Here is a 27,726-nt window from a genome sequence, read left to right as displayed (position 1 = left end):
TGTAATTGCATTACAGAAAATCACAATATTCTAATTCTCTGAGACAGTCCTGTACTTCACAGAAGAAAAGTTGCCAGGTTTTACATTATTGTGCGATCCTTCATTCATTTCCGTAAAACCACGTGGATCACACTTCCGCATGACGTCATCGCTCACATGCTCACTGATTGGACGGCCTATTCGCCCTCCTCGTCTGTAATTGGTTGACGTTTTAAATGTCCTCGTCGTGATTGGCCAGAAACATCATTCTGCCATTGGTGGATTAAACAAGCATCAAGAGTTTGAAAATCGGTGGTGGAGCAGCAGCATCTCCTGCACAAAAGAGAGGACTTGGGACGTCACTCATTTAACACCAAAATGTAAGATTACGTTTTAAACATTTTACTTCTAAGTGACGTAGTTACTTTGCATTGTGAATCTATGCGTGTGTTAATTGAAGTGTGCACAGCTGCGTTCAATTTCCCTTCTCACTAATTAGTATTTTTGAATGACACGGTATGGACATCTATTTATACTGAAGATCATTTGGCCATATTAATTTGAGTCGGTGTGTTTTGCAGACCTGCAGTGATGCTGTGTGCGGAGGAGGGCGCGGAGCTGCAGTGCACGGTGGCGGTGGAGCAGCTGACCTCCTGCGGACAGACGGCCCGCAGACAGCTGATCCGCAGGGCCGCCGTCCTCCTGGGCCGGAACGAGTTCCAGGAGATCATTCTCCGCCTGCACGACGGGAAGGTGACGCACAGCTACCGCATGAAGGAGTTCAGACTCTTCACCAAGTTCGTCAGGGAGGGCAAGTGCACCGTGAAGCTGCTGCCTGAGAACATCCAGCTGCTGCTGTCCAACTGCCCCCCGGACAGGCTGAGCCTGTTCCTGAAGACGCTGAGCATCAAGCACCAGGCCTGGCAGGCCGGGAAACCCCTCAGCGACCGGGACAAGCTGAAGGCTGGCCTGCCCCGCAGCTTCGAGGCCATCAGCCCCCTGCAGCACAAGGACATCCAGAAGGTTGGTTGATGTTTATTTTGTACATGTAAAAGACAACAGTTAAAAATAAGAAAACAAAACAAAGAATTTCATACTTTAACACTTCATATCTTAATTACATGTGCAAAAAGGAGTAGTAGTGTAAACTATCTAACTTAAAGGGGACCTATTATGAAAAACACGTTTTTTCTTGCTTTAACATAGGACTGTCTCAGAAAATTAGAATATTGTGATAAAGTCCTTTATTTTCTGTAATGCAAAATGTTATCAAAATGATTTATCTACTTTTTTTTTTTTTTTTTAAATCTGTTTAATTTTGTTGTTTTCCCCATTCTGGATTCATTACAAATCAACTGAAATATTGCAAGCCTTTTATTATTTTAATATTGCTGATCATGGCTTACAGCTTAAGAAAACTCAAATATCCTATCTCCAAAATTTTGAATATTCTGGGAATCTTAATCTTAAACTGTAAACCATAATCAGCAATATTAAAATAATAAGAGGCTTGCAATATTTTAGTTGATTTGTAATGAATCCAGAATTTATGACATTTTAGTTTTTTTTAATTGCATTACAGAAAATAAAGAACTTTATCACAATATTCTAATTTTCGGAGACAGTCCTGTAAAGTGGTCTCCCCTCAGCCTGCCAACTCAGAGAAGGAGGAAAGCAACCAAATTCTGTAGTGTCTGTACAGCCGCCCGGATGAGCCATCCAGTGTGATGTGGCTTCTACGAGCCGTTCAGATTCTGCTGATTTTCATTACGTAACCAAAATGCAAACCACGCCCACAACTATAAAACCGTGTAACTGCATGAGAGAGCCCGACTATCACTTCGCACTGCGCGACATCGGACGCTCTCTGTCCATCTCCCTCCAGCCAGCTGCCACTTTATTGAGGTTTTTGTAGTGAAATGTGGAGGTATCATAGAGATAATTTCTCATTTCAACTAACTGGATCAGCCGTTCCTCATCCATGACTGTTTCCTACAGCGCCTTCAACTGGCTTTCAACGCGAGCGACAGGAACAAAATAGAAGCAGGGCGTCCGACAAATGTTCAGCTCAAAACGGCGCGCCGCGTCGTGCTGCGCAGCGCTGAGTCGCTGCGGCCAGTTAGGACAGTCCAATAGAAAATAAAGCAATGGAATTGATTTTGTTGCTGACGCTCGTATCGCATGCAGTTAGGACACGGTTTAATAACTCCGCTGGCCGGCGCTTCCGCCATTTTTTCGTAGCGGTGTATCACGTCATTCAGGCAGCCAATCAGCACAGAGCCTCATTATCATAGCCCCGCCCACTCAAAATCCCACATAGATAATGAGGTTAGAAACTGGGAAGATAAAGACATGGCTCAGAGGCTGAATTTCTAACTTATTTAGCAAAAACAATCAAAAGCTTATTTTTAAGACATTCAAGGCCTGTTTAAAATAGGTATTAGATGCCATAATAGGTCCCCTTTAACTATCTCTATATTAACTCCATCTGCTCTATATCTACTTACACACACACACACACACACACACATACACATACATACACACACATATATATATATATATATATATATATATATATATATATATATAATTAGCTGCCCATTTCTGTACATAAATATAAACAAATCTACCCATTCACCCAATAGTGCTTATATGCAGGCCCCTAAAGGCCACTTCCTCTTTGTACCTTGTGAAAATCATGTTTTTATATTTGTTTTTAAACTGGTTAATGTTTGGACAAGGTGAACGAGCTGCGGAGCAAGGCGGCCCCCCCGGGTCTGGCAGACCGCACCAACAAGCCTGCGGTGGGGACGCGGACGGGCCAGCAGGTCAAACGCTCCAGGAGCGACGCCAACTTCAGCCCTGTGAGTCCTGAAGCACCTCAGACACACACTTCTGACAGACCCGGATTAACTCAGTGGTTCCCCAGGGTTACCACACTTGAAGTGCCCCCCTGCTCCCACATTATACGGTTAAAAATAAAAAGGGAAATGTATTATGGTTATAAAAACCATAGATTTACATGAACGTATTGCTGAAGTACATGCTCAACACTCATACTACAAATAAATGTAAGACAAGCAACCAACTAATCGATTGACATGAGTCTACAAACGCCATGCTACACTGATGCTCCAATCAGAATGCAACTCGCATGCCAATTAGGGCTGTTCGATTTTGCCCAAAAATAAAATCTCTTTTTTTTTTTTCTCTCAAAATCCGATTTACGATTATTTTGTGAATTGACAAAGGGCAAAGAAATTATTTCAAATATGCTGTTTTTTTTATTGAACATTTGCCCCATTGGGCTTTAAGTGCAAACTTTGCTCTTATTAAACCAAAAATGAATGAATAAAGTGCAAAACTCTGTAAAATAAGTTGAAAAAAAGTTTTAAAAAATATAATAAAATATAAAGTTTTATCTCTGGGGGAAAAAAAATCAGCAAATCCGACTTGCAAACATACAGTAAGTTATATTTCCAATTAAATAAAACAAGACATTTTCTTTTTTTTTTCTTTTGTCTGCACACATATTATTGATTGATACCATGACGGTAGAAACCAAAAGTGTATATATGTGCATTATTACTATATTTAATATATATACATATATATACGCACACATATGCGGACACATACATAAATATACACATACAAACCCAGTGTTTTTTTTTTTTGTTTTTTTTTGGGGGGGGGGGGGTGACGACATCCACTGCCAATCCAGGAAGCAGGAACACACGGAGACACACGTCAAGCACTGGAAATCTGCAACAAACGAAGCACGAAACCGGCACGGAGCCAACCAAAACAATAACAGCAATCGACCTAAATCTTGAGGTCTGAGCTAAGCTACCGCTACCTAAACCCGTGTGTGTGTGTGTGTGTGTGTGTGTGTGTGTGTGTGTGTGTGTGTGTGTGTGTGTGTGTGTGTGTGTGTGTGTGTGTGTGTGTGTGTGTAACCAAACAAAGCTCCACCTGAAGTGTATCTATAGTGGGGGAGGGGGGGGAGCAACCCCGCCACCTGCGAGACCAGAGGCCGACACGGAAGAGCCCGGAACCCAGGCCACCGGCAACCCCACAGAGGGGAGAAGTAGGAGGGTGGCAACCCACCGCCTGCGAGGCCCCCCCCCCCCCCCGGCGGCGGCCGAGGGGGCCCCCACGGCGCGGGAAGAAGCAGCCAGGGATCCCGCGGCGGCGGACCGCGACCCAGGCAATCCCCGGCCACCCGGGCCGGACACGCGGCCAGGAGGCCCTCACCCTTCAGGCCAACGACCCCCACCCGGCAGGGGGGCAGCCTGCCCGGAGAGACAGAGCCGCCCCGGCCGCCGACGCGGGCAGGCGCACCCGTCCCCCACGAAAGTGGCCCTCCAAGACCAGAGGGGCGCCCCGCCTCAGAGGCAGCGGGGGGGACCGGAGACGGGCCCGGAGAGAGGGAACCCCCCAACAAGGCGACACCCGTGCAGGCCCGACAACGGAGGGCCCCAGACCCAGGCATCCCATTCATTCATCCATTCACCTATCCGATACCTATACTAATAATAATATAATATACTATACATAATAATAACCATCTTTGTATAGTATAATATAATATTCATAAATTCAAAACAAGACATTTTCTAATTAAACTAAACTGGGTCTTTGCATGCTAAATAATAATGCAACCCATGAAGGAGGTAGAGGTGTGTAATGTCAGTCATTACATTTGCTATTCACATTTGCAAGTTTTTTGCAAGGAACACGAGCCGGTCTACCGCATCTGGCTTGAGGGATGCCCGGTGGCATGTTACAACGCCCCCTCCTACACTAAAGAGCCTCTCCCATGGGGCACTTGTCGCAGGTATTGAGAGGTATTTCCATCAATCATTAATATGGTATCAATCATTAATATGTGTGTAGACAAGATAAAAAAAAAAGTGAAAAATCGATTTTACGATTTTCACGTTTTAACATCGTTCTAATTACATAATCGCGATTACGATTTAAAATCGATTAAAATTAAATTTTAAAATTAAAAATATGACACATGGTCCAGTCAGTCATTAGATTTGGTGCCCCCTCATTGGCTGGGGCCCCTGGGCGCTCGCCCGGTTCAGTATATGGATAATCTGGCCTGGGTTCTAGGCTCCTCTGGTGATTAAAGCTTGAATTTTTCCTCCTGCATTAATAATGTCATCTTATTATATTTTCCAATCTTGTCCTGCTCTGTGTCCACAATATTGCTTACCCTCTTAAAAATTTATCAAAGGTGTTTATGATTTCAGGTGAAGGCAAACCCCAATAAGAAGCCCATCCTGTCTCTACCTTCACGTAAGCTGAATAAAGAGCAGGCTGCTGTCCTCAAGGCTGTGCTGGGCGGCAGGAGCGTCTTCTTCACTGGCAGTGCAGGTAACCAGTCACCATAAACTCTTCCAGATGGTTGTCTAGTAAAATAAATGTATTTACAAACAATGTATTTCTTTCTCCTTAAACTGTATGAATACTTTATTTTTCCCAGGCACAGGAAAGTCCTTCTTGCTGAAGAGGATCATGGGGTCTCTCCCACCAAAGAGCACCTTTGCAACAGCCAGCACCGGAGTGGCTGCCTGTCACATTGGAGGAACAACTTTGCACAATTTTGCTGGTTGGTGTTTCATTTTGCCTCTGGAGAAGACAAATGTCTTGGAACTGTTTTATCAGTTTTAATAGAAAATGCCCAATTATTAACTAGGAACATGCAGAGGTAATACCAACCCACCACCAAACATTATAATAATTAGCTGATTTCAAGGCTTTAAAAGTGGTGTATTCTTAAATTTGACTGTAAATTATGTGGAAGCAACAACAACAAGACTATTGTGTTTATACCAGCAGTCCAAAACGTCAAGACTTCACTAAACTAAATGTTAATGTTTGTTTAACTAGTGTAAAACACGATGTAACATAAGTACAGATGTAAGAATGTTCCGTGATTATAAAATCCTCAGTGACGTCTGTTAATTACACCGTTATTTGTTGTGAACTTGGTGCCTAGCGTAGTATTTCATGTGATGAATATTTGAATATGTCTGAGAGAGAGGTGTCAGATTATTCACACAATGGATAAGTCTTTATTATGTTGGTGAGAGGTCAGTAGTTCTGTTCATTTGCGTCCAGCCGTCTCTTTATTGTCATTTCTGCTTCCAGGCATCGGCTCGGGCTCTGCCCCTCTGGAGCAGTGCATCGAGCTGGCCCAGCGGCCCGGCGTCCTGCAGCACTGGACCACCTGCAGACACCTCATCATCGACGAGGTTTCCATGGTGGAGGCCCAGTTCTTTGACAAACTTGAATCAGTGGCCCGGTGAGGAAATGATTCAAAGCTGGAAGTCAGGGGCTCATACATATTCATCAATACTGAAGAAAAAAGATTTATGCGGTCATGGTTATTATAACACAGACCTGACTGTGGCCGGTGCAGCATTATAAAGTGTTGCACACCCTCTCACTTGTAGATCAGTCAGGAGGTCCACGCAGCCGTTTGGAGGCATCCAGCTGATCGTATGTGGGGACTTCCTTCAACTTCCTCCAGTTTCTAAGGGAAAGGAGAAGGCCAGCTTCTGCTTCCAGGTGAGTCCATGGTGGTTAGTTTAAATGTTAGTAGTCAATGACCCTTGTAGCTGCCTTGCAATACATTCATTTTTTTAATATAATTGGTAGTGAAAGTGATGAAAAAAAGCTTATTTATTAGAGTGGCTGAGGTTTTTCCTAGTACATCCATGCATTTGCTGAGAGTTGGCATTACAGCACTGTATTAATTATTCATGGAGGACATGGTGTCCATGAGTCAGCACCCGAGTTATAGTCTCTTATGTCCTGAAGAGTAGTGATGGATATTCACAGAAAAGCCTCTTCAATTCTGTGAACCTCCAGGCCAGGAGTTGGCGGAAAGTCATCCAGGTCAACATGGAGCTGACTGAAGTGAGGAGGCAAACGGACCAGAACTTCATCTCCCTCCTGCAGGCGGTGAGGGTGGGCAGGTACACGCATCTCCATCCACCTCTCAGCTTATTACATCACACTTGATTTTATGCATGCAAAGTGGTTCCAGTGCACGTATTTAGGAAACGATGTGTAAAGGTGTAGACTAGAGCATCCATCAGACAGTGTTTCTCTGGGGTGCCTGGATTTTTGAGAGAGACTGAACTTATTGCTGCAGATTCCATTAAATATCCGGGGATTGCTGCTACTATACAGGAGGGCTGTTGCTATGTAGGAGGGTGTGATTAAATGAACAAAGATGTGTCATAGCCTGTCAGAGTTGCATACATGGGCATGCCAGGAAGCAGCTTTTCCTAGTTAGACACTGCCTTGCCACAAGATGAGGGTTGTTGCTCCCTTCACCGATCATGTTATGCCTCGTACGTTAAAATCTTTTCAGAGTTTTCCTTCTGAATTTCTGTCTTTTTCAACAAAAAAAAAATGTCATCACTGACGTGATTCAGGGTGACGGAGGAAATCACGTCGAAGCTGATGAAAAGTGCCTACCACGAGGTGGAGAGGGACGGCATCGTAGCGACCAGGCTGTGCACGCACAAGACTGATGTGGAGGTCACCAATGAGGAGAGACTCCAGCAGCTCCCAGGTGGGGACTGCTCCTCTGCTCAGGTGTTATTTACTTGTATTGGGTCCATCATAAAGCTGTTATCAGTACTGAGTGGTGCTTTCAGTAAAACTGCTTCATCTGGAGAGCTGCTCTCAGTCTCAGAGGCTGCTGGTCGTATTCTGGGAAATGTTATTTCCTGTTGTGATGTAGGACCGAACTGCAGCGAGGACTTTTGTCACGATTATTTGTTCAGCACTTTCATACTTTCTTTGGGATCTTCACGTGGATATTTGCCCGTCATGTTTTTTATTTTTGCATAACCACGGGCCATAAAACGTCTGCTAAAAGCTGCAGCTCTCGTCGTTTACAGTGATTTCTCTCCGTCTCGTAGGAGCGGTGCGAGTGTTTGACGCGGTGGACAGCGACCCAGAGCTGCTGAAGACCATAGATACTCACAGTCCCGTTGGCAGAAAGATCCATCTAAAGGTTGGAGCTCAGGTAAGAACGTGTGCTTTTCTCCCTTCACGTCTTTAGCCAAAGCAACGTCTCTCATGTAGTATGCGGTGACCTTTGGGCTCAGTTTAAGTGAGGACGTGGTTGTACTTTTAAAGGTCATGCTGACAAAAAACCTGGATGTAGCTCGAGGTCTGGTGAACGGCGCACGAGGAGTGGTTGTGGCTTTTCAGTCTGAAAAACACGGTAAGTGCTTCAGCTTCATCTAGCTTTTCCCAGAATCTGAAGTCACAGCTATGTTTTATTGACACAAACGAGGTTTTGACCTTGAGTTTTTTTGTTTTTTTTCCTTTTAAAGAAACGTGCTTTGCTCAACTAAGTGACAAATTTAGCATAGACAGAAAACTGTCTCCTTCCAGGCTCAGTCTGCATTCTGCCAGTTTCCTCTGATTTTTGTGATCTTTCCTTCTCTTTTTAATGAAGTGGAGAGTTTTTTTTTTTTTTTTTTTTTAAGAGGCTTTCCATCAGGGGAGCAGTGTTTACTGTCATTGTTCCTCCTGTTCATGTTCTGTTCTGGTCTCTGATCTCTGGTTAGACAGCCATCAAGTCGTCCACTTCCCGAGACCGCCTGCGGTTTTCTGGAAGCCGTAATTCCTTCAGAAAGTCATGGCCATCAGCCTCGATAGCATTAGCATCTAATCAGATTTCACAATAGTATGAGCAATGATGTCTGTAAGAGTGGAAGTAACCACTCTCCACCACTCACGTACCGTCTCCCTGGCTGCACACGCAGGACTGCCACGCGTGCGCTTCCTGTGCGGCGTCACAGAAGTGCTGAAGCCGGAGCGCTGGGTCTTCAAGTCTGGTGGTGGGGGACACTTGAGTCGACAGCAGCTGCCGCTGAAGCTGGCCTGGGCCATCTCCATCCACAAGAGCCAGGTAAGCTTACCGGCTGCCCACAAAGAGGAGTCTGCCTTCACTGATCTTTCTTTGTGTGTTTTCTGTCATTCAGATGGGGGACAGCTGTGTGTTTTAGGAATATCTTCATCTGCCTCAGGTTATTTAGTTGGTGTAGCGCTTCACACATCACGTGCTTTATAGGATTTTAAACAAGAAGTTCACGCTACTGAACTGTTGCAAGTACAGATGGATCAATATTTATCAGTTTCACTGCGTCTCTTTGATCCCCCTGAATCACCGCTGTGTACAAATTGCAAACCTCAGATTATGTTTCTTGAGTGGTTTTAGGAGGTTTATTAGTCATTAATTCCCAACCTGGCAACAACCACAGACTTTCAGAGGAGATATGCAAATTATCTTCTTGATCCAAATAAAATTAGCCCAGTTAAGTGTTCACCTTCTGCACAGCTCAGAGCTGCTGGTTTGTGTTCACATTACTGCTTCCTACACCTGAGCGTTTCAGCGTGGCCACGTGTCCATCGCTGTGCCTTTCTTGGGAGTAATGGCTCGTAACACTCGCAGGTGAACACGGCTTGTTCCTGGCTGACTACTGTAAAACTGCTAATTCACAGTCTGCTCTTTTCAAATGTTTAATTTAACTCAGCAGGAGTGGCGTCTGCCCTCTAGTGGCTGAATCTAAGTCACAGTGCCCCCCACCCCCTCTTCTCTCCTCATTACCCTTCTCTGTGGAAATAAAGTGCACAAAACTAGCTGTCAGTTTCCAAATCATAAAGGTCACAGAGTAAGGACTGGATCTGCAGCAACACTTGTATTTGAAAGGAAATTGAAATGGAGCGCTAGTCACACATCCTGTACTCCGACACCATGGTGACCTGCAAACGAGCCGACTGTCGTCACTGCTGTGCTGTCTTCACCTCCGCTGCTGCAACCGCCTCTGTATCCTGAACCCAGACTGTAACAAGGGAAACAGAGACGGCCTTCTGGTTACTCAGGCTCATGGTTCTGGACCGCTGTGTGGGCAGTGTTGGATATGCAGCAGAAGATTCAACACAGATGACGTATTTCCCTCCATCCATTTTTTTTCTTCTTTTCTTATGCCTGTTTTCTTCTGTTTGGGGTCACCAGAGCTACTTGAGATGTTTCCATAGGTAAAGAGGCAGGGCGTGCCCTGGGCCGGTCTCCAGCCCATCACATAACCACTCATCTTTGTGGATTCAGTTTAAATCAATGAATACACATGCATTTGGTGGAAAGTCCACTCCCACTAGGGGCGCTTTCACCTGCCATTGTTTGTGTAATAATTGCTCGGGGGTCACGTTCTGGGTCTCTGGCAAGCGCCCAGAGACAACTTGTGTTGTAATAGACGCTACATAAATCAAATTAAATTGATTGGCGTTGATTTGGAACAGTCTGTACGGCCCTGTTCGGCTTGGGTCCAAAGCACAGTGTGTTCATTTCTTCAGAAAGGATCTGGGACACTGTTGGTTCAGTTGTGCCGGTTCCTCCCAGAGGCCCCGGAGCTCAGAATAGTCGATGCTCCTCCTTGACAAGGTTAACATGGACAAAGGTTGCACTAATGTGGTTATAACGGCTGTCGATTATTTCTTACACGAGTGATGCCCGAGGGAGATCAGGTGTCCACCTTGGCATCGAGACTTTGCATAAGCACTTATGTTCCCCCAGATTCTATGAGTTATTTATATTATTATTACTTTTTTATTATTATTACTAGAAAGAAATACTCAAGATTCCTTTTTCCCTGTTTTTTAAGAAACTTTGTTTTGAAATATTTCAATGAGTTTTTTTTCATTTAATTTACATCTGCTGACGAGATGGAGATGCTCTTTCCCTCAAAGACTGACATTTTTCAACTTTAAGGCAAATCACGAGACTCACTTATTTGAAATTCCCTTTTAGTGATTAATTCTGAATTGTTCCCATTTGAGCTGAACAAATTAAATAAAGCTGACAAAGTGTGAAATATCTTTGGTTCATTTTGTCTGCATGAAAATGAAAAGTGGAGACAATAAAATAATTACATTTCCTCCTCGTTCTTCCAGGGAATGACCCTGGACTGTGTAGAGATCTCTCTGGCGCGTGTGTTTGAAAGCGGTCAGGCGTATGTGGCGCTGTCTCGGGCCCGGAGCTTAGAGGGTCTCAGGGTCATGGACTTCGATCCCCATGTGGTGCGAGCAGATCCAGATGTTCTCGTCTTCTACAAGAAGCTGAGGAAGGAGAGGCTGCTCATGCAGGTGAGTCACGCTGCTGGTTCACGACTAGGATGGAGACTGGTTCTGGGAAGTCTTTCCCATCATGGATTGTAGATATAACAGCCAGTCCTGTGTTTAATTTCTCTCCATTGGAGTCTCTCAACTTTAACTTTTAACTTTGTCTCTAGGAAAAAGCCCCCTCTGAAAAGTTGAGTCATGTGAATTAACATCCATCTCTGCTGCTCCGCAGGCCTCCATGGAGGATTTTATCAGCAACAATGACGATGCTTAAAGAGAAGGATGCTTGAAGGGAGGGATGCTTCAGCGTCGCTGCAAGTGGTATGCACTAAGTGCAGGAGTTCTTGAGATGGTTTGTTTCCTCACAACCACATCAAGGTTTTGATGCCAGCTGGACTGTTCAGTCATGGACTGCTGGAAATGTTTTTTTTTGTTTTTTTACCCCACTGTGCTGTTTTTTTTTTTTTTAGCCTATTTATTATGACTGCATATATTGAAATAAAGTCTATGCCAACCCCTAATGCTGACATATTTTGTCAATGTTTATGGAAAAGCAAGATTAAGAAAAAAGCTGTTGCCATGACGTGCTCAGGTTACCGTCTATACTTTAGGAGTAAGAGTATCCATTTGAGTTGCACCTTTTTTAAAGTATCTGGAAATGGAAAATGTATTACGTGTCTGGAAATACAAAAAAAAGCTACAGATGAACAAAAAATGTGCCGTCCCTCATTCACCACAAACTAAACACACCTCCGTTGCTTCCATGTGAATTCACAAGTCAAATAACAGCCAATTAAAGTATGAGAGTCATAATCAAATGACTGCACCTATAAACAGGTTTGCTGGTCAAAGTTTGTGTTGGAGCAGTGCTAGAGGGAAGTCATCAGAGAAGCAATTGTCACTGTTTATCAGCCTGGGAAGGGTTTTAGTCTGGTTTCCACCATTTTGAGGGTATTTTCACTGAAAAAAAAAATTAACCGTCCCAGGACTCACTCCAATAAGATATACCTGAGATGAGGGCAATGCTCAGACTTCAAAATCCAGTGTCATAAGAGTCTAGCGATCAAGTTTCTACAATAAGTTAAGGTAAGGTTTGTTTTGAAGGGCTGCCGGCAGAAAGACCCTTGTCTATATGAAGTGTTTGTCTGAACGACGACCTTTGATCAGAGAGAACCAGCCAGGAACCTTCAGTCACCACATGGACCATAAATATCTGAATATCAGTATTCTACAGTCAAATGCAGGGTCACCTCAGACGGCTGATGCCTGGATGAAAGTGTCTCATACAGCAGGACAGAACATACCAGCAACTCTACATGAATGAATGTAAAATCAAGACAAAGTCAAGACCTCAACCCAAATGAAATGCTGTGGCAGATCCTTCGAGCTCTGCACAAATGTGTGGAACTAAAAGTAATGTTGCATCAACCTTTAGAGGGTAGTCACTAAAATACTTTAAAATTAAACTCTAGGTTATTGGGGAACGTTTAGACCTTTGTTACTTTGCAACTTTTTCCTCCTTTGAGTTTTCATAGTACGTAGGTCTACTAGTTACCACATGTGGTTATTTCTCTGTTACAGTGCCCTGCTGATTTGAGGTTTTATATTTTGGCTTAGTTTTAATTTAATGTGATGTCACGAGCTGCTTTCAAAATGATTTAAAGTTCTGGTGAGAATCAGGTGACGAGATTGGGTCTGGCTTGTTCATGAAAATACGATTCTTGAAACTGCTCAGGTCAACCATCCATAAACACAATTAGTTTATCATTTACTGAAAAAAAAAAAACGGCCAAAGAGTAAAATAGTTTTATTTTCTAGTTGAAAGAAGGAATGACCAAACAAACCTGAGGTAAACAAATGGAACAGCTCACTTGCTTCTACACATAATCTGACAAGCTTTGCACAAACTCCTGATACAGACGCATCCAAATGCAAAGTAGCACTGATCATTAATATTGATTCTGCTTCTGACATTTTCAAAAATCCTGTTTTGCATAAAGAGTGGAATGCATGAAGCCCAATTCAAGAGAGCAGACTTCACCGCTGCTGATTAAGATTGTACAATATTTGCAATTAAATATATTCTACAGCTGCACTGGTCAAGAACTTGGTCAGGAAAGTCATTTCACGTTGTGGAACAGCTTGTGTGCAACCTGCAAAGTGGGAACACAAATCAATTAGCTTCTATTGGCAAACATACACATAAAATAATTGATTCATGAATAAATGAAACTTGGTATCTCTCCACTTCCTTCCCTTCTGCAACACTTACGCAGTGGTCCCGCGCATGTAAGAAGTCGAAGAGCTCTTCTGTGCACTCCTCCTCAGTGCTGGACCTGGAGCCCACCCTGGCTTCACAGATCTCCAGACGCTCCTTTGTGTGCATGCAGTGTTCAGACTTCTCACACTTGGCTCGTATTGTTTCCAGAGGGTCCTGAAGGGGCACGGAAAAAACAAACGGATTGTGGCAGAATTAAAATGGAGAGAAAACACAATTATATGACCTACAAATTAAACTTATGATAGAAGTCAACTGGTCCAGAACGCTGCAGCCCGCATCATCACCAGAACACCTTCCACCAGCCACATCACTCCCGTTCTACACCAACTCCACTGGCTCCCCATCAAACACCGGATCAACTTCAAAATCCTCCTGCAGACATTTAAGGCCATCCACAACCTCGCTCCTCAGAGAGGTCTCTGACCTCCTTCATATCAATGTCCCCACCCGGTCTCTCAGGTCTGCCTCTTCCATCACCCTCACCGTCCCCCCAGTCAGTCTGTCCACCATGGGGTCTAGAGCTTTCAGCCACTCTTCCCCCCCATCTCTGGAACTCCCTCCCCGCTGACCTCAGGAACACTGACTCCTTCTCCCGTTTCAAGTCCCTCCTCAAAACCCACATTTTTAGACTGGCATATGAGACCTGATGTTTCCCCTGTTTGTGGCTGCTCTGCTACGGGTTCTGTGCAGTCCGTTTATTTTATGAGTCGATGAATTTTATGAGTTTATGAGATTTTATTTGATGTTGTACGGCGACCTTGAGTGCCATGAAAGGCGCCCTATATATAAAATGTATTATTATTTATTATTAAATGTACTGTATAGATGCCCTGTATCAGTATTTTAATACTTCCGTATCCATCTTAGAGATATAAAAAGGACGTATTAAGATTCTAAACAAATTAGTTAATTTCAGTCTTTAAAGAAAAGACACTAAGATTTATTTCTCCTGGTCTAATGTGACTTACCACCATGTCTTCTTCCTCTTCCTCCTCCTCTTCTTCTTCTTCTTCCTCTGCAGGTGCATCTTCTTCCTAGTCAGTAGACAGATAAGTAATTTTAATTCATTTATATTGTAGCATTGAAACATTCAGATTTCAGGAACTGGTGATTAAATCATCATCAGTTAAATCCAGTAGTTGCACAATCTGAGGAAGATTCAAATTAGAAGGGGATTAAGATACATTTAAGCTTCCTAAATCCTTTGTGTAACCACAAAAGACATATCTAGTTGCTCAAGTACATTGATGTTACAGTTTTGAGTTCTCAGTTTTCATGTTGGACGACTTAGGAAATCTGGCCCTCGATGTTAAGTAACACAAACACTCATTTCAAAAGGACTTATAGTGAGATATGCCGCTATTTTTCGGTACCTCATCGTCGGGATCGCCGTGGGTGAGCATCTTCCTTTCAAAAACCATGATTACGTCCGTTAAATTTTATAAAATATCAGGAAACCGAAGTCCAGACTTGTACCAGCTTGAGGACGCGAGGTCAGTCTCACGCCGGAAACTACTGGAAGGCTCATCGAGAATAGTTTCTATTGGTTGAACTGTGTGACTGACGTCTAGCTGGTCCAATCACATGGCGACTTTGTGCTTGGCCCCGCCCACCTGACATTTCAAGACGTGCGGAACCTTTGTTTTAGATTTAAGGACGAAGTCGGACGGAAAACCTTGTCACACCACGTGATGGCGTTGATCTTGGAGAAAAGCAGCAGATTTTTACTAAAAAAGATTAAAGATCTGAGGTTTTTAACGCAGAAGCGGAACAGAGTGAAAGAAAAATGGGTATGTTCTCGAGAAAATTATATCTGAAGCAGTTTGAAAGCTTCTTTTTGTAGAGAAAACAGCTTGTTTAAGGGTTAGCACACATTTATATATAAAGAGCCTTAAATAAACCAGAATACTTTATACTTTTAATACTTTAATACGTTTAAATACTCTCTACTTTAAATTCTTAAACAGTCCTTAAAAAATAACAAATGAATCATAATAATTGACGTGTCCCATGATGAATGAGAAGAGTACTCAATAACAATATCCATTCATAAATGCATATTTTTGGCCTCCTAGACTCATAGTGAAGCAATATTTATAGTTATCATTTTTAGTCAAATTCATATAAGATAAAACATTTGATCTTAATCATAAAATAATCAACTCTCAACATTTGCAAGAGAGTGGCCTTTTTATAGAAAACAGCTCTGACTCTTGTGAACAGTCCAATAAATGTAATTTACCCACTCATTTATCTATAAATTAGGCATTGAAAGCTCAATTATTTGTATTTATATCCATTACTGTTATATCATTGACTGTGGTGTAATGTATTGTTTATTAGTACGTACTTATGTAACTAAGCATGTTCAGTTCCATGTCATTGCAGAGGAGAAGTCATCTTAAGTCTTCACATAGAAAACAAATGTGTTGTGCATTTCAAAACCGTCATATTCTAGTTCAGTCTCAATCACTGTGATTCATTTATCATCCAATCTATTCCAACTGAGTCAAAAAGTCAAATTTTACATACTTCAAAAATCATGTATTGACAAGACTTGGGATATTTGGCATGATGGTGTCGTGTTTTGTAAAAATGTGAAATTTAATTTAAAAAAAGAAGAAAGGGAGCATTAATGATGCTTCATCTCCCTTCCTCTCTAACAGGCTGTTACTCGTGTCAAGTACCCCCCCAGCAAACTGGCCCTGCAGCACTTTGACGCCACCTACGGGGCCCAGCTGGGGCAGCTGTGGCCGTCAGTCCGAGTCGCCCTTCTGTCAGAGAGGAAGTACGGAGCCCTGCTCAATAACTTCTGTCACGATGCAGCTGTGGCAGAGTACCAAACGCAGGGGTGCAAAGATTTCATCAGCGACGGAGCCCAAGAGGGTAGGGGCGCATTTCACTGTGAACCAGCCAGTCAGAGTTTTTTGTTCATTTTTTTATGCCAGAATTTGACTTCAAACATCCCTTATTGTCTCAGCAGCTCAACCACCCGCTGAGCAAAAACCTGAAGTTGGGACTACGGAAGAATTCAGCGATGATTCTCTGCAAGAAGGCGCTTGTTTAGATAATCAGCAACAAGTTCCCTTAAAGCTCAGTCCAAATATAAAATGCTTTGTGTTTCCAAGAGGAGATGTAACACGATTCAAGCCTGCAAGGTTGGGAAGACGTGTGGAAAAATAAGCCGTTATTAATGAACTGATGTCCTTGCAGGACTGCAGTCTCACCCTCAGTTGTCTCTTGTCCTCTAAGACCGGACAGGTTCGGCCTGTTGGGCTACTATCTGATGGACGCAGCGTCCGTGTTGCCTTGTCTCGCTCTGGATGTTCAGGAGGGTCACACTCTGCTCGACCTGTGTGCGGCCCCTGGAGGCAAAACCCTCGCCCTACTGCAGACCCAGATGATCAGTGAGTGGACTGCTCTCACTCAGTTCTTGCTATGATACTCAGCGTGCGTTCTCTGTAACAGTTAACCCTGTGGTGCTCCATATTGTGTTTATATCACAGGATTTTTGTGCTTAAACGACGACTCGGTTTCTCGAACTTTACGACTGAAAAAGGTCCTCGGGAGCTACGTCCCTAGGGAGTTTCTGACAGATGACAGACTCCGGATCACCTCCTTCGACGGCACCAAATGGGGGGAAATTGAAAGGAACACTTTTGACAGAGTAAGTTACTTTCAATCATCTTCAGCAGTGGTGGCTGAACAAAGTTGTAACTAATCAGGCGGTTGCCAACGTTGACCATCTTCCTCTTCTTCCCTGCGTCCAGGTTCTTGTGGATGTTCCCTGCACCACGGACAGACATTCTCTGATGGAGGACGATAACAACATATTCAGCAAGAGCCGGACCGGTGAGAGGCGGATGCTGCCTCAGCTCCAGCTGGAGCTGCTGCTGTGAGTTTGGCGGAAGTACAGGACACAGACTCACTCATGCAGAGTCTTCCATTAGCTGGAAGAAAAGTAAAATAGCAACAAGTAGATGATGGTTCCTCGTGGCACAAATAAAATGTGATGTGTGTGTTGCTGGTCGGTGACGCTGGTTTATGTGCCTTCCATAATAGATGACAGAAGCATCACAACCTCCCTACATGTCTCCTCCCTCATGTTTCACAGTGGGAACCACACGTGCAGATATCACCATGTGTGATATTCTGATTCTGCTTCTCAAAGGCACAAAAGTTTGAAATAAAATGTCAGATTTGTATTTTGCAAGTCTAAAGAACACATTTCCACCGGTCTAGCAGCCACGATTTGCTTCTTAGCCAAAGCATTAATCACTTAATCCCTGGCTCCGACTGTAGTTAGTGTAATCCACAGGTGTCAAACTGAATCCACGTAGGGCCGGTGTCCTGCATGTTTTAGATGTTTCACTGCTTTAACACACACAATTCTAATTAATCATCGTCACCAGCTTGTCTTCAAAGTCAGGATAGTTCTGTTGATGACACAGCTCCTTGTATCATGGTGTGCTAAAAAAAGGGACACATCTAAAACATGCAGGACACCGCCCTCGAGGACCGGAGTCAGCGTGAACACCTGACATCATTGATATCGCTGACATCATCCAGGAATCCCCGTCACTGATTCAGAACCTCTGTATTAATTTCCTGCGGCTATGTCCACATGAACATGTTTTATAGCTACACCGTGATTACACCACTTTTCCTCATCATTAATTCCTCTGGTCTATATATTTCATGCAACTGCCACTAAAGTATAATACATCGGTGCACCTTAACAGAGGAGTAAACCATCGTTACAGCGAGCTCTGCTGACTTGCTGTCTTGTACTGTTCAACAACACCACGTCCACACACATACCTGGGGGAACAGCATGTTATGAGAGCAAGAAGTTCATCATTATCTGAACAAAACACACACGTCCTGATTGAACAACTGTTTTCACAGCTTGTTGTTATATTTTATAACAGAACTCGGGGAAGTGTTGTACTTCAATTAATTAACATTTTTAAGTGTAATTGTGTAATAACTGATAACTATTTTTCTTCTGCAGCGCGGGAATCGAAGCGGCTTGTCCTGGCGGGGAGATCCTTTACTCCACCTGCACTCTGTCTCTACACCAGAACCTGAGTGTGGTTGAACAAGCCGTCCACGTGGCTCAGGAGAAGCTCGGCATCCAGCTCCAGGTCAGTGGGACACGCAGGGCCACATGACTACAAGTCTGTGTACTTTCACAACTAAAACACGGTGTATACTCAAATGTAGTAACATGGATATGCTACTTGTGTGTAGGTTTGTTTTTCTTAATGAACATTTATCACTATGAAACTTCCACACACCTGCACAAGGTCAATATTCACTCTTTTCTTTCATAGCCATGAATAAATAATTATGTATTGTCAACAAGAACTGAAAAGGTGCCTCAGCTTCCATCAGGGAAGTGTGAGAGGTCTGGGATGACGACCAGCAACCCCACTTTATCCTCAACAGATGAGGATGTATGTTGAGTTAGCAGCTGGCCCTCAGGTCAATAACAGTATCAGTATCAATAACAAACAGTATAGAGGTTTTTCTTGTTTGAACATTAAAGAGACACAATTCCAAAGGAAGTGATTTGTATTCACTGGCCAAATAAATTGTTTCTAGAAAAAATAAACAAATATCTCGAAATCTGAATGTTTAATACAAGAAACAAACTCTAGCGATGCAGTCAGGCTTACCATCCTCTTACTTACAGTTTTTGATCATTTTGAGAAGTGGGGAAATACATTTTTGAAGTTTTGAAATACGAGGATCTGTGTGGCATCGGTGCGTCCGGGTGAAGAAGGAGAAGAGCTGAAAGGCGAGCTCCTGATTTAGTAGTCGGACGAAGTCCCCAGGAGCTGGAGTTAGTTACCAGAAGAACAAGAGCGTGGATACAAACAGTTGACATGCGTTTCCTCCACCGGGGGTCTGGACTCTCCCTCAGAGACCCGGGAGGGGCTCCGAGCAGAGCTGCTGCTCCTCAGCATCCAGATCAGACTTCAGACTTTGCGCCTCACGATGCACAACTGATTTTCAGTTGGAGTCACATCTGGAGGCCAGTTGATGTCTGTCTCTGTGAAGCCACACTGCTCTTAGTCTTGCAGTATGATGGTGACACTGTCCTAAAAACACAGATAACCTCTGAGCTCCTTGGAGAAGGTGTCCCCTTATGTTTGCGTGTGTCAGTTAAGGGCTGGTATCCTCCCACATGTAAAGCCAGGCATGCCACGCTCACCGATGCATCCAGACAGCTATTATCCACAGTGGTGGGGTCTGCTGGAGCCTGTCCCAGCTCTCTGGGTGAGGGGCAGGGCTGCACCCTGGACCGGTCACCGTCACAGAGCTCGCTGCCCCGGTACCTCTGCAGCAGTCCTGAGCAGAGCTGAGATGTGGATCCAGGCTTATGTGAGACACCTTACCGTGCGTTTCTGGATACAGGGTTTGGACGATGAGCACAGGTAGATGTATCGATCCCAGTAAAAGAAGATTCACAGGCATCAAGCTGGGATTTACAGACTTTTATGCACAGAAGTTTCCTCAAATCCCCTTAATCTTCTCACACTGTGTAACTTATGTTATTCCATAAATGTCTGTGCTTTTCTTTGACTGTCACTGTGCACCTGGATTTGTGGAGATTCTCTACATCAAATATAACATTTGTGATTTTTTTTTTCTTTTTTTTTTTAATGCTTTTCTTCTTTTTCTCTTGTCCCAATCTTTTCTCATATTCAGGTTGTCAATCTGAGGCCACTCACACAGATGTTTAGGAACACCTTTCACTTCGCTCCCAACCTCCGCCTGGGAGAGATGGTCATCCCGCACTTAGCCGCTAACTTTGGACCCATTTACCTGTGCAAGCTGAGGAGACTCACATAAACGCCCTTGCTGGACTTGTGCGTGTGTATATATGTGTTAAAAGATATTATCTTTTGAACTGAATTATTTTCACTTGCCGTATTAGGACTCATCTGCATTTCCTAAAACAGTCCTGACCCCACAGTGGACGGATTTCATTGCTGACATGATTGATGACGTCCTCATGTCTGCGTGTTTACCCTGGAGAGTTACAATCACGAGCATTTTGAACTGTCTGAATTGTCTGAATTTCAGTGTAACGTACCTGCAGTTCCAGCTGCGGCCTGCAGGGGTCTCCAGTAGCTAAGCAGTAGGACTGACCTGTGTATGACCTGTATATTCCGTGTCCACTAGAGGGCGCTAAACATCCTGTATGTGTTCCGCTGCAGGAGCTGCAGTGTGTGACCTCCTGCTCTGGTCAGGTTTATAGAGATGATGTTTCCAGGGTCACATTACAGATATTTCCATTGAAATTACCTCCTCTCTGTAACTCTGCAGCCAAAATGGGTTTGGCTGGTTCTGTGGTTATTCATCAGGTTAGATTGCTTTACCTAATATTGTGATATATGTCCGTAGGAAAAGATGAGATAATGAACACGAAGGTAATGACCTATTTAACCATTTGGCTTCTCAGATCTGAATCTGTGCAACTTTCATTACTAGAGCTGGATTGACTCCATTCTGCTTTGACATCACTCACAGGTGAATTTTTCCCCTCTTATCACAGCCTAATGTGAGGCAGAGGTGCATCTCGTACCATCACACCACCGATGACCCTTTATGTTGTCCTGGCCAGGCAATGTAGCGTGAAAAAGGTGTATGCGTGTGCGCACATTTGTGTACACGAGTGCGTGTCGAACATCCCACCATCATTAAGCTGCTCCGAGTGCCGGAGCTGACTGCCATCCCCGTGCAGGGATGGACGGCAGCCATGCGGCTCCCAGATGAACATTAAAGAGGCAGCAGAGAGCTAAAATGGGCCGACTTGCCCCGTTTTACCCCTCGCCTTTTTTATTCCACAGCTGAGTGCAGATAATTTTTTGTGCGATTGTGAGTGATTACTGTATTACTGTGTCAAAAAAGGGATGTATCAGGGAATGCAGAGGGAATTAATGACACATAAAAACTATTTTTGTATTGACTGCATTCGTCCCCGGGGCCTGGGATGCCTTTTTGCATATCTTGTGATTACCTAAATGCATTGTAAATATGTGTTTCCTATGGGTTCTTTCATAAATTTACATGTTTTAACACTCAGGAGACGGCAGACTGTTGGAGATGAGTTGCTCTCAATTCTGCCGGTCTATAGATGCGACTGACTGCCTGCTTTATTATTGAATTAACCAATGAAGCGCTTTGCTTTTGTGTCCCTGAGTGTAAGCCTGTGTTATGGAGACATGCTATGTATTAGAAAGATGAACATAATAGTTTGAACCATGATGTGTTTTTACAATACAATTTCAACGTTGCATCTTTCAAATGAGCACACGGGACACTGTAATAGTGTTGTGTTTTCACCTCAGCCGCTCCAGGTACTGAATAAACTCCCATAACGGGCTGCTACACAGTGTAATGACTGACTGCTTGCGTCTTCATTCCTTCAAGGTGATTAGTAAGGTGTTTATATGTCTAGTGTAGACATGCAAGCAGTAGTTTGTTTATTTAAAGCAGTGCTGCTGTGGTTTTTACAGCCAGGAGATCAGACGGAAGAGATTTCAACAGTTGGGGGGGATTCTCTTTTCTTTAGTCCAACAGGATGTGTCATTTTTGTAATCACCCATAAAGAGGAATAGGAAATAATTTGTGTTGACGTATGCTGCTCAGTGTGTAGGAACAGGAAGTGATGCCTTGCCCCAGGTCAAAGTGCCCACTCAACGGGGGTATTATCCTAGATGATTATCACATCTAGGTGGGTAGAACGGCGCTGCACAAGTTCAGACCCTTTACCACGTAAGAACCACACTGTTGACATGAGTTTTAGGACTGTTCTTTGCGGTGGAGCTCTCAGGTGCTCGCCCTGAGACGGCGGTGGTTTCAGGAGTCAATGCATCCCAGAATCAGTCACTGCATTTAAGAGAATTATTTCTTTTTTGAGTTAAGAATTTACATCCAACTTGACTTCACAGCAGTATAAAACTGAAGATGTGCATAGTAAAGAACATGTTTAGCACTTTTTTATGGATTGATTGATTGATTGATTGAGTCAATTTTCCCACTTTTAAAAAAAAACGCCAACATTTTAGGTTAAAAGTTTGAGATGGTAAGATCATATTTTGAGCTTGTGGTGATAAATCTGAAGTTTGCAGGGCATCCTCTGGTGTGAACACATCAGTAACTTGCTCCAAAAACTGAATATGAAAAAATGAATCACTACACATGTGCTTACAATTGATTAATGTATTTAAAAAAAAAAGACAAAAATAAAAAGTCTTTCTTTCTTTTTTTGTGATAAATGCATGAAAGAGCATTATAAAACAGTGTTCAATCTCAGCCAGTTTGTTGCTTTGCGTTATCAGCAGCAGAAACAAAAACATAAATAAACTAATTCTTATAAAAGTCCCTCAGTGTCTTCACCTCACATGATTGGTGGAAGGAAATAATTGTGGGGTGATAAATGTACTCCAATAATGAGGTGAAGGGCTCTGGGTAATGATAAATGTTAACTGATATCCTGGTAATGAACTCTTACATGTTGCTTTCCATCAGTGAGGATAGTTGCAAGTTACAAAAAACTAGTCCATCCGCTGTACACTGACCTCATCAATAATACAGTCATATTATGATTGAAATGTGTAAAAAGTATTACAAGTAAAAGCGGAATTAAAGCCCCCTGTGACTGATGGAGTCTCATTAGGTTATCAATTAATATGCATTAATTTAAAGTCAGCTGCAGTTTAATTCAGTAACTAACCCAGATGCATTAAGTTTTAAGTTCTGTAGAAGATACGTCCAGATGTTTGGTTACCAACCAAAGTGTTAATGTCTTCCAAAGAAACAAAAGTTAATATGAGGCCTTTCAAGGAAGTTTTTACATAATAATAATAATAATACATTTTATTTATATAGCGCTTTTCTGGGCACTCAAAGACGCTTAAATCATCTTCTTTCCATTTGCGTAAGCTTTGAGCTGGACAGGCTGCATGGATGGACGTGATGTGTGAGATGTGATATGCACATGTGCAACATGACAAGCAACATCAAATTATCCATTTATGAATTTGCAAAGGATCATGGTGTTTTTTTGGTAATTTTTTTTCCAATAACATTTTCTAAAAAAGAAATTCACTTTAAAAGTCTTATCTTACCACCAGCCCAAAAAGGACGTGACATGCATGTTGTGATTTATGAAATAATGACGCACCTTTTCTTCTACCCGGTTACAAAAAACTCCTCTTCAAATGGCTTCAGATAAGCGTCATAAACCCTGCGCGCCTTAAATGTGTGATCTCAACATAAACCGACACGTCTGGTACTGAGAGCTCTCCTGTTCGGCTGCTGAAGCCCACATTGGAGATGCAACCTTAAGTTTAGGCTGCAGCCAGATTAAGAAAAGAGAGAATAGGGGATTTTCTTCTCTCTAAGAAGATTAGCCGGGGAGGGGTGAGATGACAGCCAGAGTGTTAAAGAGAAAGAGGACAAGAAGAGAATTGAAGATGAAGTGAAACTAAAGGAGGGTGGCCCTGGATACGCTGTTTTAGCCACCTGTTGCCTGCCTCTCCATATCGCTCTCTTCTTTGTTTCTCTATTTGTTCAACCAATTTTGCTCCTTTTTCGTTTCTTAAAGGATTTAGGGAAAGGATTGTTGCCACCTCAACATGTTTGTACACCTTCAAGCAAAAATGTGAACTTTTTCCATCTTTGTGCACTTAAATGCTGTTGCCTGTGTTTGTACAACAGTGAGCCTGATTGTACTTGTGCTTCTTTCTCTCTCTTAAGTTCCTGCTGGTGGTTTCCAGGAGGGCTTTGATGTGTATCTGGGCAATGCACTATCAGAGGGATTTCCCCAGGCCTGACAGCTCAGAGAATATGCTGCGAAATGGCAGTGCCACTAGGCTAAAAGAATGCTTGAAACAGGATTAGGATCATATTCTGGCAGACCCTGTCACCTCCTCAATGGGCCGAGGTTTCCAGCGCTGGCACTTTTCATTCTCGCCGTAGTTAAAACCTTTAGGAGAACTATGGAGAGGAGGGAGAAATAACACTGATTGAATGGTACACCATGATTTTTGTGTGGGGGTCTTGATCCGAGGGTCTGTGCGTGTATAACAGAGTCAAAGCGAGAAATGGAGCAAAATAAGTGCGCCTGTGATGGCCATGTAGGAAAACTCCCCACGGAAGAATTGTAAAGCGTACATATATATACGGGGAGGGAAGGGGGGGTCAACTTTGTGGTTTTTCTGGTACGGTTGGTGTAATTTTGGTCTGATGGACACCTAAACCCTTTCAAATAAATTCATATCCGTTTTATTCCTCCCCTGATCGTATGCCTTCAGAGATCTGTTGGTGACGCATCATTCACATCAACTGATGCTTCCAAGGAACCCAGAACATAAAATGTTGTTTTTAATTGATCAGTCTCAGTGCAAGTCCACGTGTGCAGATTACTGACTCCAAATAGCTTTCATCAAGGACTCTACGGCCTCACTTTGTTTTTCCACCAGAACTGTGAACTTTTAAAGGCTGCAATCGATCAGCACATGAGAGTGTGTGATCGGTTTTGTGTAATCGGCTGCAGGACGTAGTGTTTGTCTGTTATTGTGACACTTTCTGGCAAATAAATGGAGAAAACCTGTAAATTACAGAGAGTTCCCACATCATGTCTTGCCACTATATTCACATATTGGACTTCTTGTTTTCTAGAAGGTGAAGTCGTATAAACAGCCAGACCCCCAACTCCTTTGATTATAGACTTTTTTTTTTTAAATTTTGCTGATAAATAAATGTGTGTTAACTCGTCTCGAGGAAAGTAATTGTGGAGCCACGTGTGCCTGCAGATGGATCTCAGTGCTACCGGTGACTGATCAGCCCTGGGAGAGGGCAGCACCTGATCCAACACTGAGGGCCCAACACATTTGACCCTGCAGGAGTACAATCAAGCAATCCCTGGTCAACCCCCGGGGTGGCTGTGAGTGTGTGTTTGGGGGATGGGTGTTAAGAAAACAGAGCATTTGGACCAGGAGTATTGTTATGTTCTCTGCCGTAAAGCCCCATGGGAGAAAAATCCTGCCATGTACCTGAACAGATTCCTCCTCTGGATAACAAGGACGTGCAGCTCGCTTGTATATCCACACTTCGCTCCTATCAGTCACGTGATGCAGATGCCCTTGGCCGGGGACAGACACACACACCACTCGTAGTGTAATAAAACACAACAAGGTTAGGGTGGGATGTTGTAGCCATATTAAGGCTGCTAATCTGGTGAGTTTATTATCCTCTTTTATCCGATTTTTGGAAAGCACGCATTCATAACAGTCAGAGAAAAGGCCCCGTGCCGCAGCGGAGGTGCATTAGTCATGTACACACACGCTGTGTGTAATCTACGTGGTCAAGGCCGAATCAATTAACGGCACAACAATGTCACACGGCACAAGTAATGCATTTACAATGCATGGAAAGTTTGCCGTGGGAAGAGCAAGGGCACGTTTGAGTGTGGCTGTGTGGGAGTGGGAGAGAGGGAGTGGATGGGGTCCGTACGTTTTGATAAACCGTGCTGTTAAAGATATAATAGCATCATAATCACCGCCCCGGGCCGTCATTCTTCAGGATAATGGCCTGCTTATTCATTGGGGAGGGCTGACATCTCCACGCTGCCTTTTTAGCAGATATTTCAGATTACAGTGAGGTGGGGTTTTTTTGTTTGTTTTTGTTGTTTTTTTGTGCTGCCTTTTCTGCTTCCTTACGTTTGAATTTTTAAACCAGCATTGCAATTCTTTCATTTGGATATCTTTTTTAACATTTCATTTTCTTCGTTTTCCTTTTCTTTTTCCTCTAAACATCTTTTTTTTTTAAACTTCAGAGCCAGACCAAAAATATAAGTGATATTAAGTGTCTGGTTCATGTACAATCCTTGTATTTAAAGCCCCAGTTCCCAAGAAAGATAGTGTGTATATTGTATATAGAGTGTGTATAAGGTGAATAAAAGAAGAATGATCTGATTGGGAAAACTCATAGATCTGTATTTTGTTCACAACAGAGCAGATAAAATATACCAAACATTTAAACCGTAGAAATTTACAATTTTTAGAATGAAATGAGGTAATTTTGTATTTAATGACAGCAAACATCTCAAAAAAGGAAGAACAGAGCGATGTTTACCTGCCTGTATCCTCTACTTTTAACAACATCCATACACGGAGCTGAGGAGACCAGACGAGACGGGCTGCTGGGTTTGGGAGAGGATTTTTGTTCCTACCTCTTGTCTGATCCAGAACATACCAGTCAACGGTCCTGGACTTTGTTGCAGTGTTCACTTCATAATGCCCTCACTTGTTTTTGGTTGTTAAGTGATCTGGAGAGCAAGTGGGCCAGTTCAGCACCCTGACCCGTCTCCTGGGAGTCACACTTTTGTAATTGCTGCAGTTTAACGTTTTCTTACAAAAAGATAAAAGGCCCTACCTGAAACAGACTGGATGGAAGCATACGCTGCTCTTTAACCGGTGAACTTTCCAGCGCTGATATTTCACATCTCATGTGTAAGCTTCCGGTTCCACATGAATAACGCACCTCAACAAGCTGAATGAATCTCCCCTTTAGCACTGAGGACACAGTGTCCATGGTTTTTAATAACACTTTTGCATATTTTTTTTTCTGAGAGCAGATTCCCACTTTGCCTCAGTCCATTTTAAATGAGCTCTGGCCCAGAGGAGGCAGCAGCGCTTCATATTGCTGCTGATATGTGTGATGGAGCTTTAACCTGCGTTTGTGGATACGACAGCATAAACTATGATTTCTGAAAGTGTCCCCGAGCCCCTGCATCGGTTTGTGTTACAGAATCACGGCCTTTTTAATGCGGTGCCATCTGCCGACCCAAAGATAACTATCATACAGTACCCATTTCTTTTATTGTTTTTCCAGCCTCGTCCCATGCGTACAGAGATTTCTCCAGATTCTCACAACCTTTTGACATTATTATGTACTTTACAGTATTTTTCAAAGTCTTCACAATTTCAAGCTGATGCACATTTTTCTGAAATCACTTCACAATTTATAAACAGGTTTTGCAGTTAAACCGTTGCACATCGATGCCTCTCTGAGATGCTTGTATTTATCTGCCACTGGCCTCTTAACAATCAGCCCCATCAGTTACAAGATGTTCCTCCAGGTGTTTGTTTTTAGCAACATTACTGGTCCTTTGTTGCTCATCTCGTAACGTTTTGACCCTTGGCTGTGCTGGAGCACCACTCTCGTCAGGGTGCAGACATAACCCCTCCGTGATGACGGCACAAACAAGAGGAGCCTCT

General features: G+C 43.2%; 3 protein-coding genes across 4 annotated transcripts; 2 read left to right on the top strand and 1 right to left on the bottom strand.

Moving 5' to 3' along the window:
* The first annotated feature begins 267 nt into the window (after positions 1–267).
* pif1 (PIF1 5'-to-3' DNA helicase homolog (S. cerevisiae)) lies at positions 268–11,579 on the top strand. Its single transcript, XM_061731212.1, has 14 exons — positions 268–359; positions 561–1,002; positions 2,724–2,846; positions 5,247–5,370; positions 5,480–5,605; positions 6,148–6,301; positions 6,453–6,567; positions 6,871–6,977; positions 7,443–7,582; positions 7,935–8,041; positions 8,155–8,242; positions 8,790–8,935; positions 10,978–11,169; positions 11,378–11,579. Exons 2-14 carry the CDS (start codon positions 571–573, stop codon positions 11,417–11,419), a joined length of 1,896 nt encoding a protein of 631 aa, XP_061587196.1. The 5' UTR covers positions 268–359; positions 561–570; the 3' UTR covers positions 11,420–11,579.
* A 1,358-nt stretch (positions 11,580–12,937) lies between these two features.
* Positions 12,938–14,938, bottom strand: LOC133452024 (cytochrome b-c1 complex subunit 6, mitochondrial-like). Its single transcript, XM_061731211.1, has 4 exons — positions 14,800–14,938; positions 14,395–14,460; positions 13,418–13,579; positions 12,938–13,298 (listed from the first exon to the last, which is right to left on the bottom strand). Exons 1-4 carry the CDS (start codon positions 14,845–14,847, stop codon positions 13,266–13,268), a joined length of 309 nt encoding a protein of 102 aa, XP_061587195.1. The 5' UTR covers positions 14,848–14,938; the 3' UTR covers positions 12,938–13,265.
* Positions 14,939–15,099: 161 nt separating this feature from the next.
* Positions 15,100–21,827, top strand: nsun4 (NOP2/Sun RNA methyltransferase 4). Of its 2 annotated transcripts, none has more exons than XM_061731210.1 (8): positions 15,100–15,216; positions 16,093–16,312; positions 16,410–16,584; positions 16,679–16,833; positions 16,933–17,093; positions 17,197–17,321; positions 18,441–18,573; positions 20,144–21,827. In XM_061731210.1, the coding sequence occupies exons 1-8, from the start codon at positions 15,118–15,120 to the stop codon at positions 20,285–20,287; spliced, it is 1,212 nt and encodes a 403-aa protein (XP_061587194.1). In that variant the 5' UTR covers positions 15,100–15,117; the 3' UTR covers positions 20,288–21,827. The 2 variants fall into 2 exon arrangements, with proteins under 2 accessions (XP_061587194.1, XP_061587193.1); XM_061731209.1 differs by having other exon boundaries at positions 16,407–16,584.
* The last annotated feature ends 5,899 nt before the right edge of the window (positions 21,828–27,726 follow it).

The sequence above is a fragment of the Cololabis saira genome, chromosome 10, assembly GCF_033807715.1.
Source record: "Cololabis saira isolate AMF1-May2022 chromosome 10, fColSai1.1, whole genome shotgun sequence".
Classification (NCBI taxonomy): Eukaryota; Metazoa; Chordata; class Actinopteri; order Beloniformes; family Belonidae; genus Cololabis; species Cololabis saira.
This window is presented reverse-complemented; position numbering and strand designations above follow the sequence as displayed.

Coding starts and splice junctions, on each gene's coding strand:
- pif1 (XM_061731212.1), top strand. CDS start 571: ATGCTGTGTGCGGAGGAGGGCGCGGAGCTGCAGTGCACGGTGGCGGTG. Junction 5,606..6,147: donor AACTTTGCACAATTTTGCTG/GTTGGTGTTTCA, acceptor TTCTGCTTCCAG/GCATCGGCTCGGGCTCTGCC. Junction 7,583..7,934: donor GAGACTCCAGCAGCTCCCAG/GTGGGGACTGCT, acceptor TCCGTCTCGTAG/GAGCGGTGCGAGTGTTTGAC.
- LOC133452024 (XM_061731211.1), bottom strand. CDS start 14,847: ATGGTTTTTGAAAGGAAGATGCTCACCCACGGCGATCCCGACGATGAG. Junction 13,580..14,394: donor AAGAGGAAGAAGACATGGTG/GTAAGTCACATT, acceptor GTGCCCCTTCAG/GACCCTCTGGAAACAATACG. Junction 13,299..13,417: donor TACATGCGCGGGACCACTGC/GTAAGTGTTGCA, acceptor CCCACTTTGCAG/GTTGCACACAAGCTGTTCCA.
- nsun4 (XM_061731209.1), top strand. CDS start 15,118: ATGGCGTTGATCTTGGAGAAAAGCAGCAGATTTTTACTAAAAAAGATT. Junction 16,834..16,932: donor ACTGCAGACCCAGATGATCA/GTGAGTGGACTG, acceptor TTTATATCACAG/GATTTTTGTGCTTAAACGAC. Junction 18,574..20,143: donor AGCTCGGCATCCAGCTCCAG/GTCAGTGGGACA, acceptor TCTCATATTCAG/GTTGTCAATCTGAGGCCACT.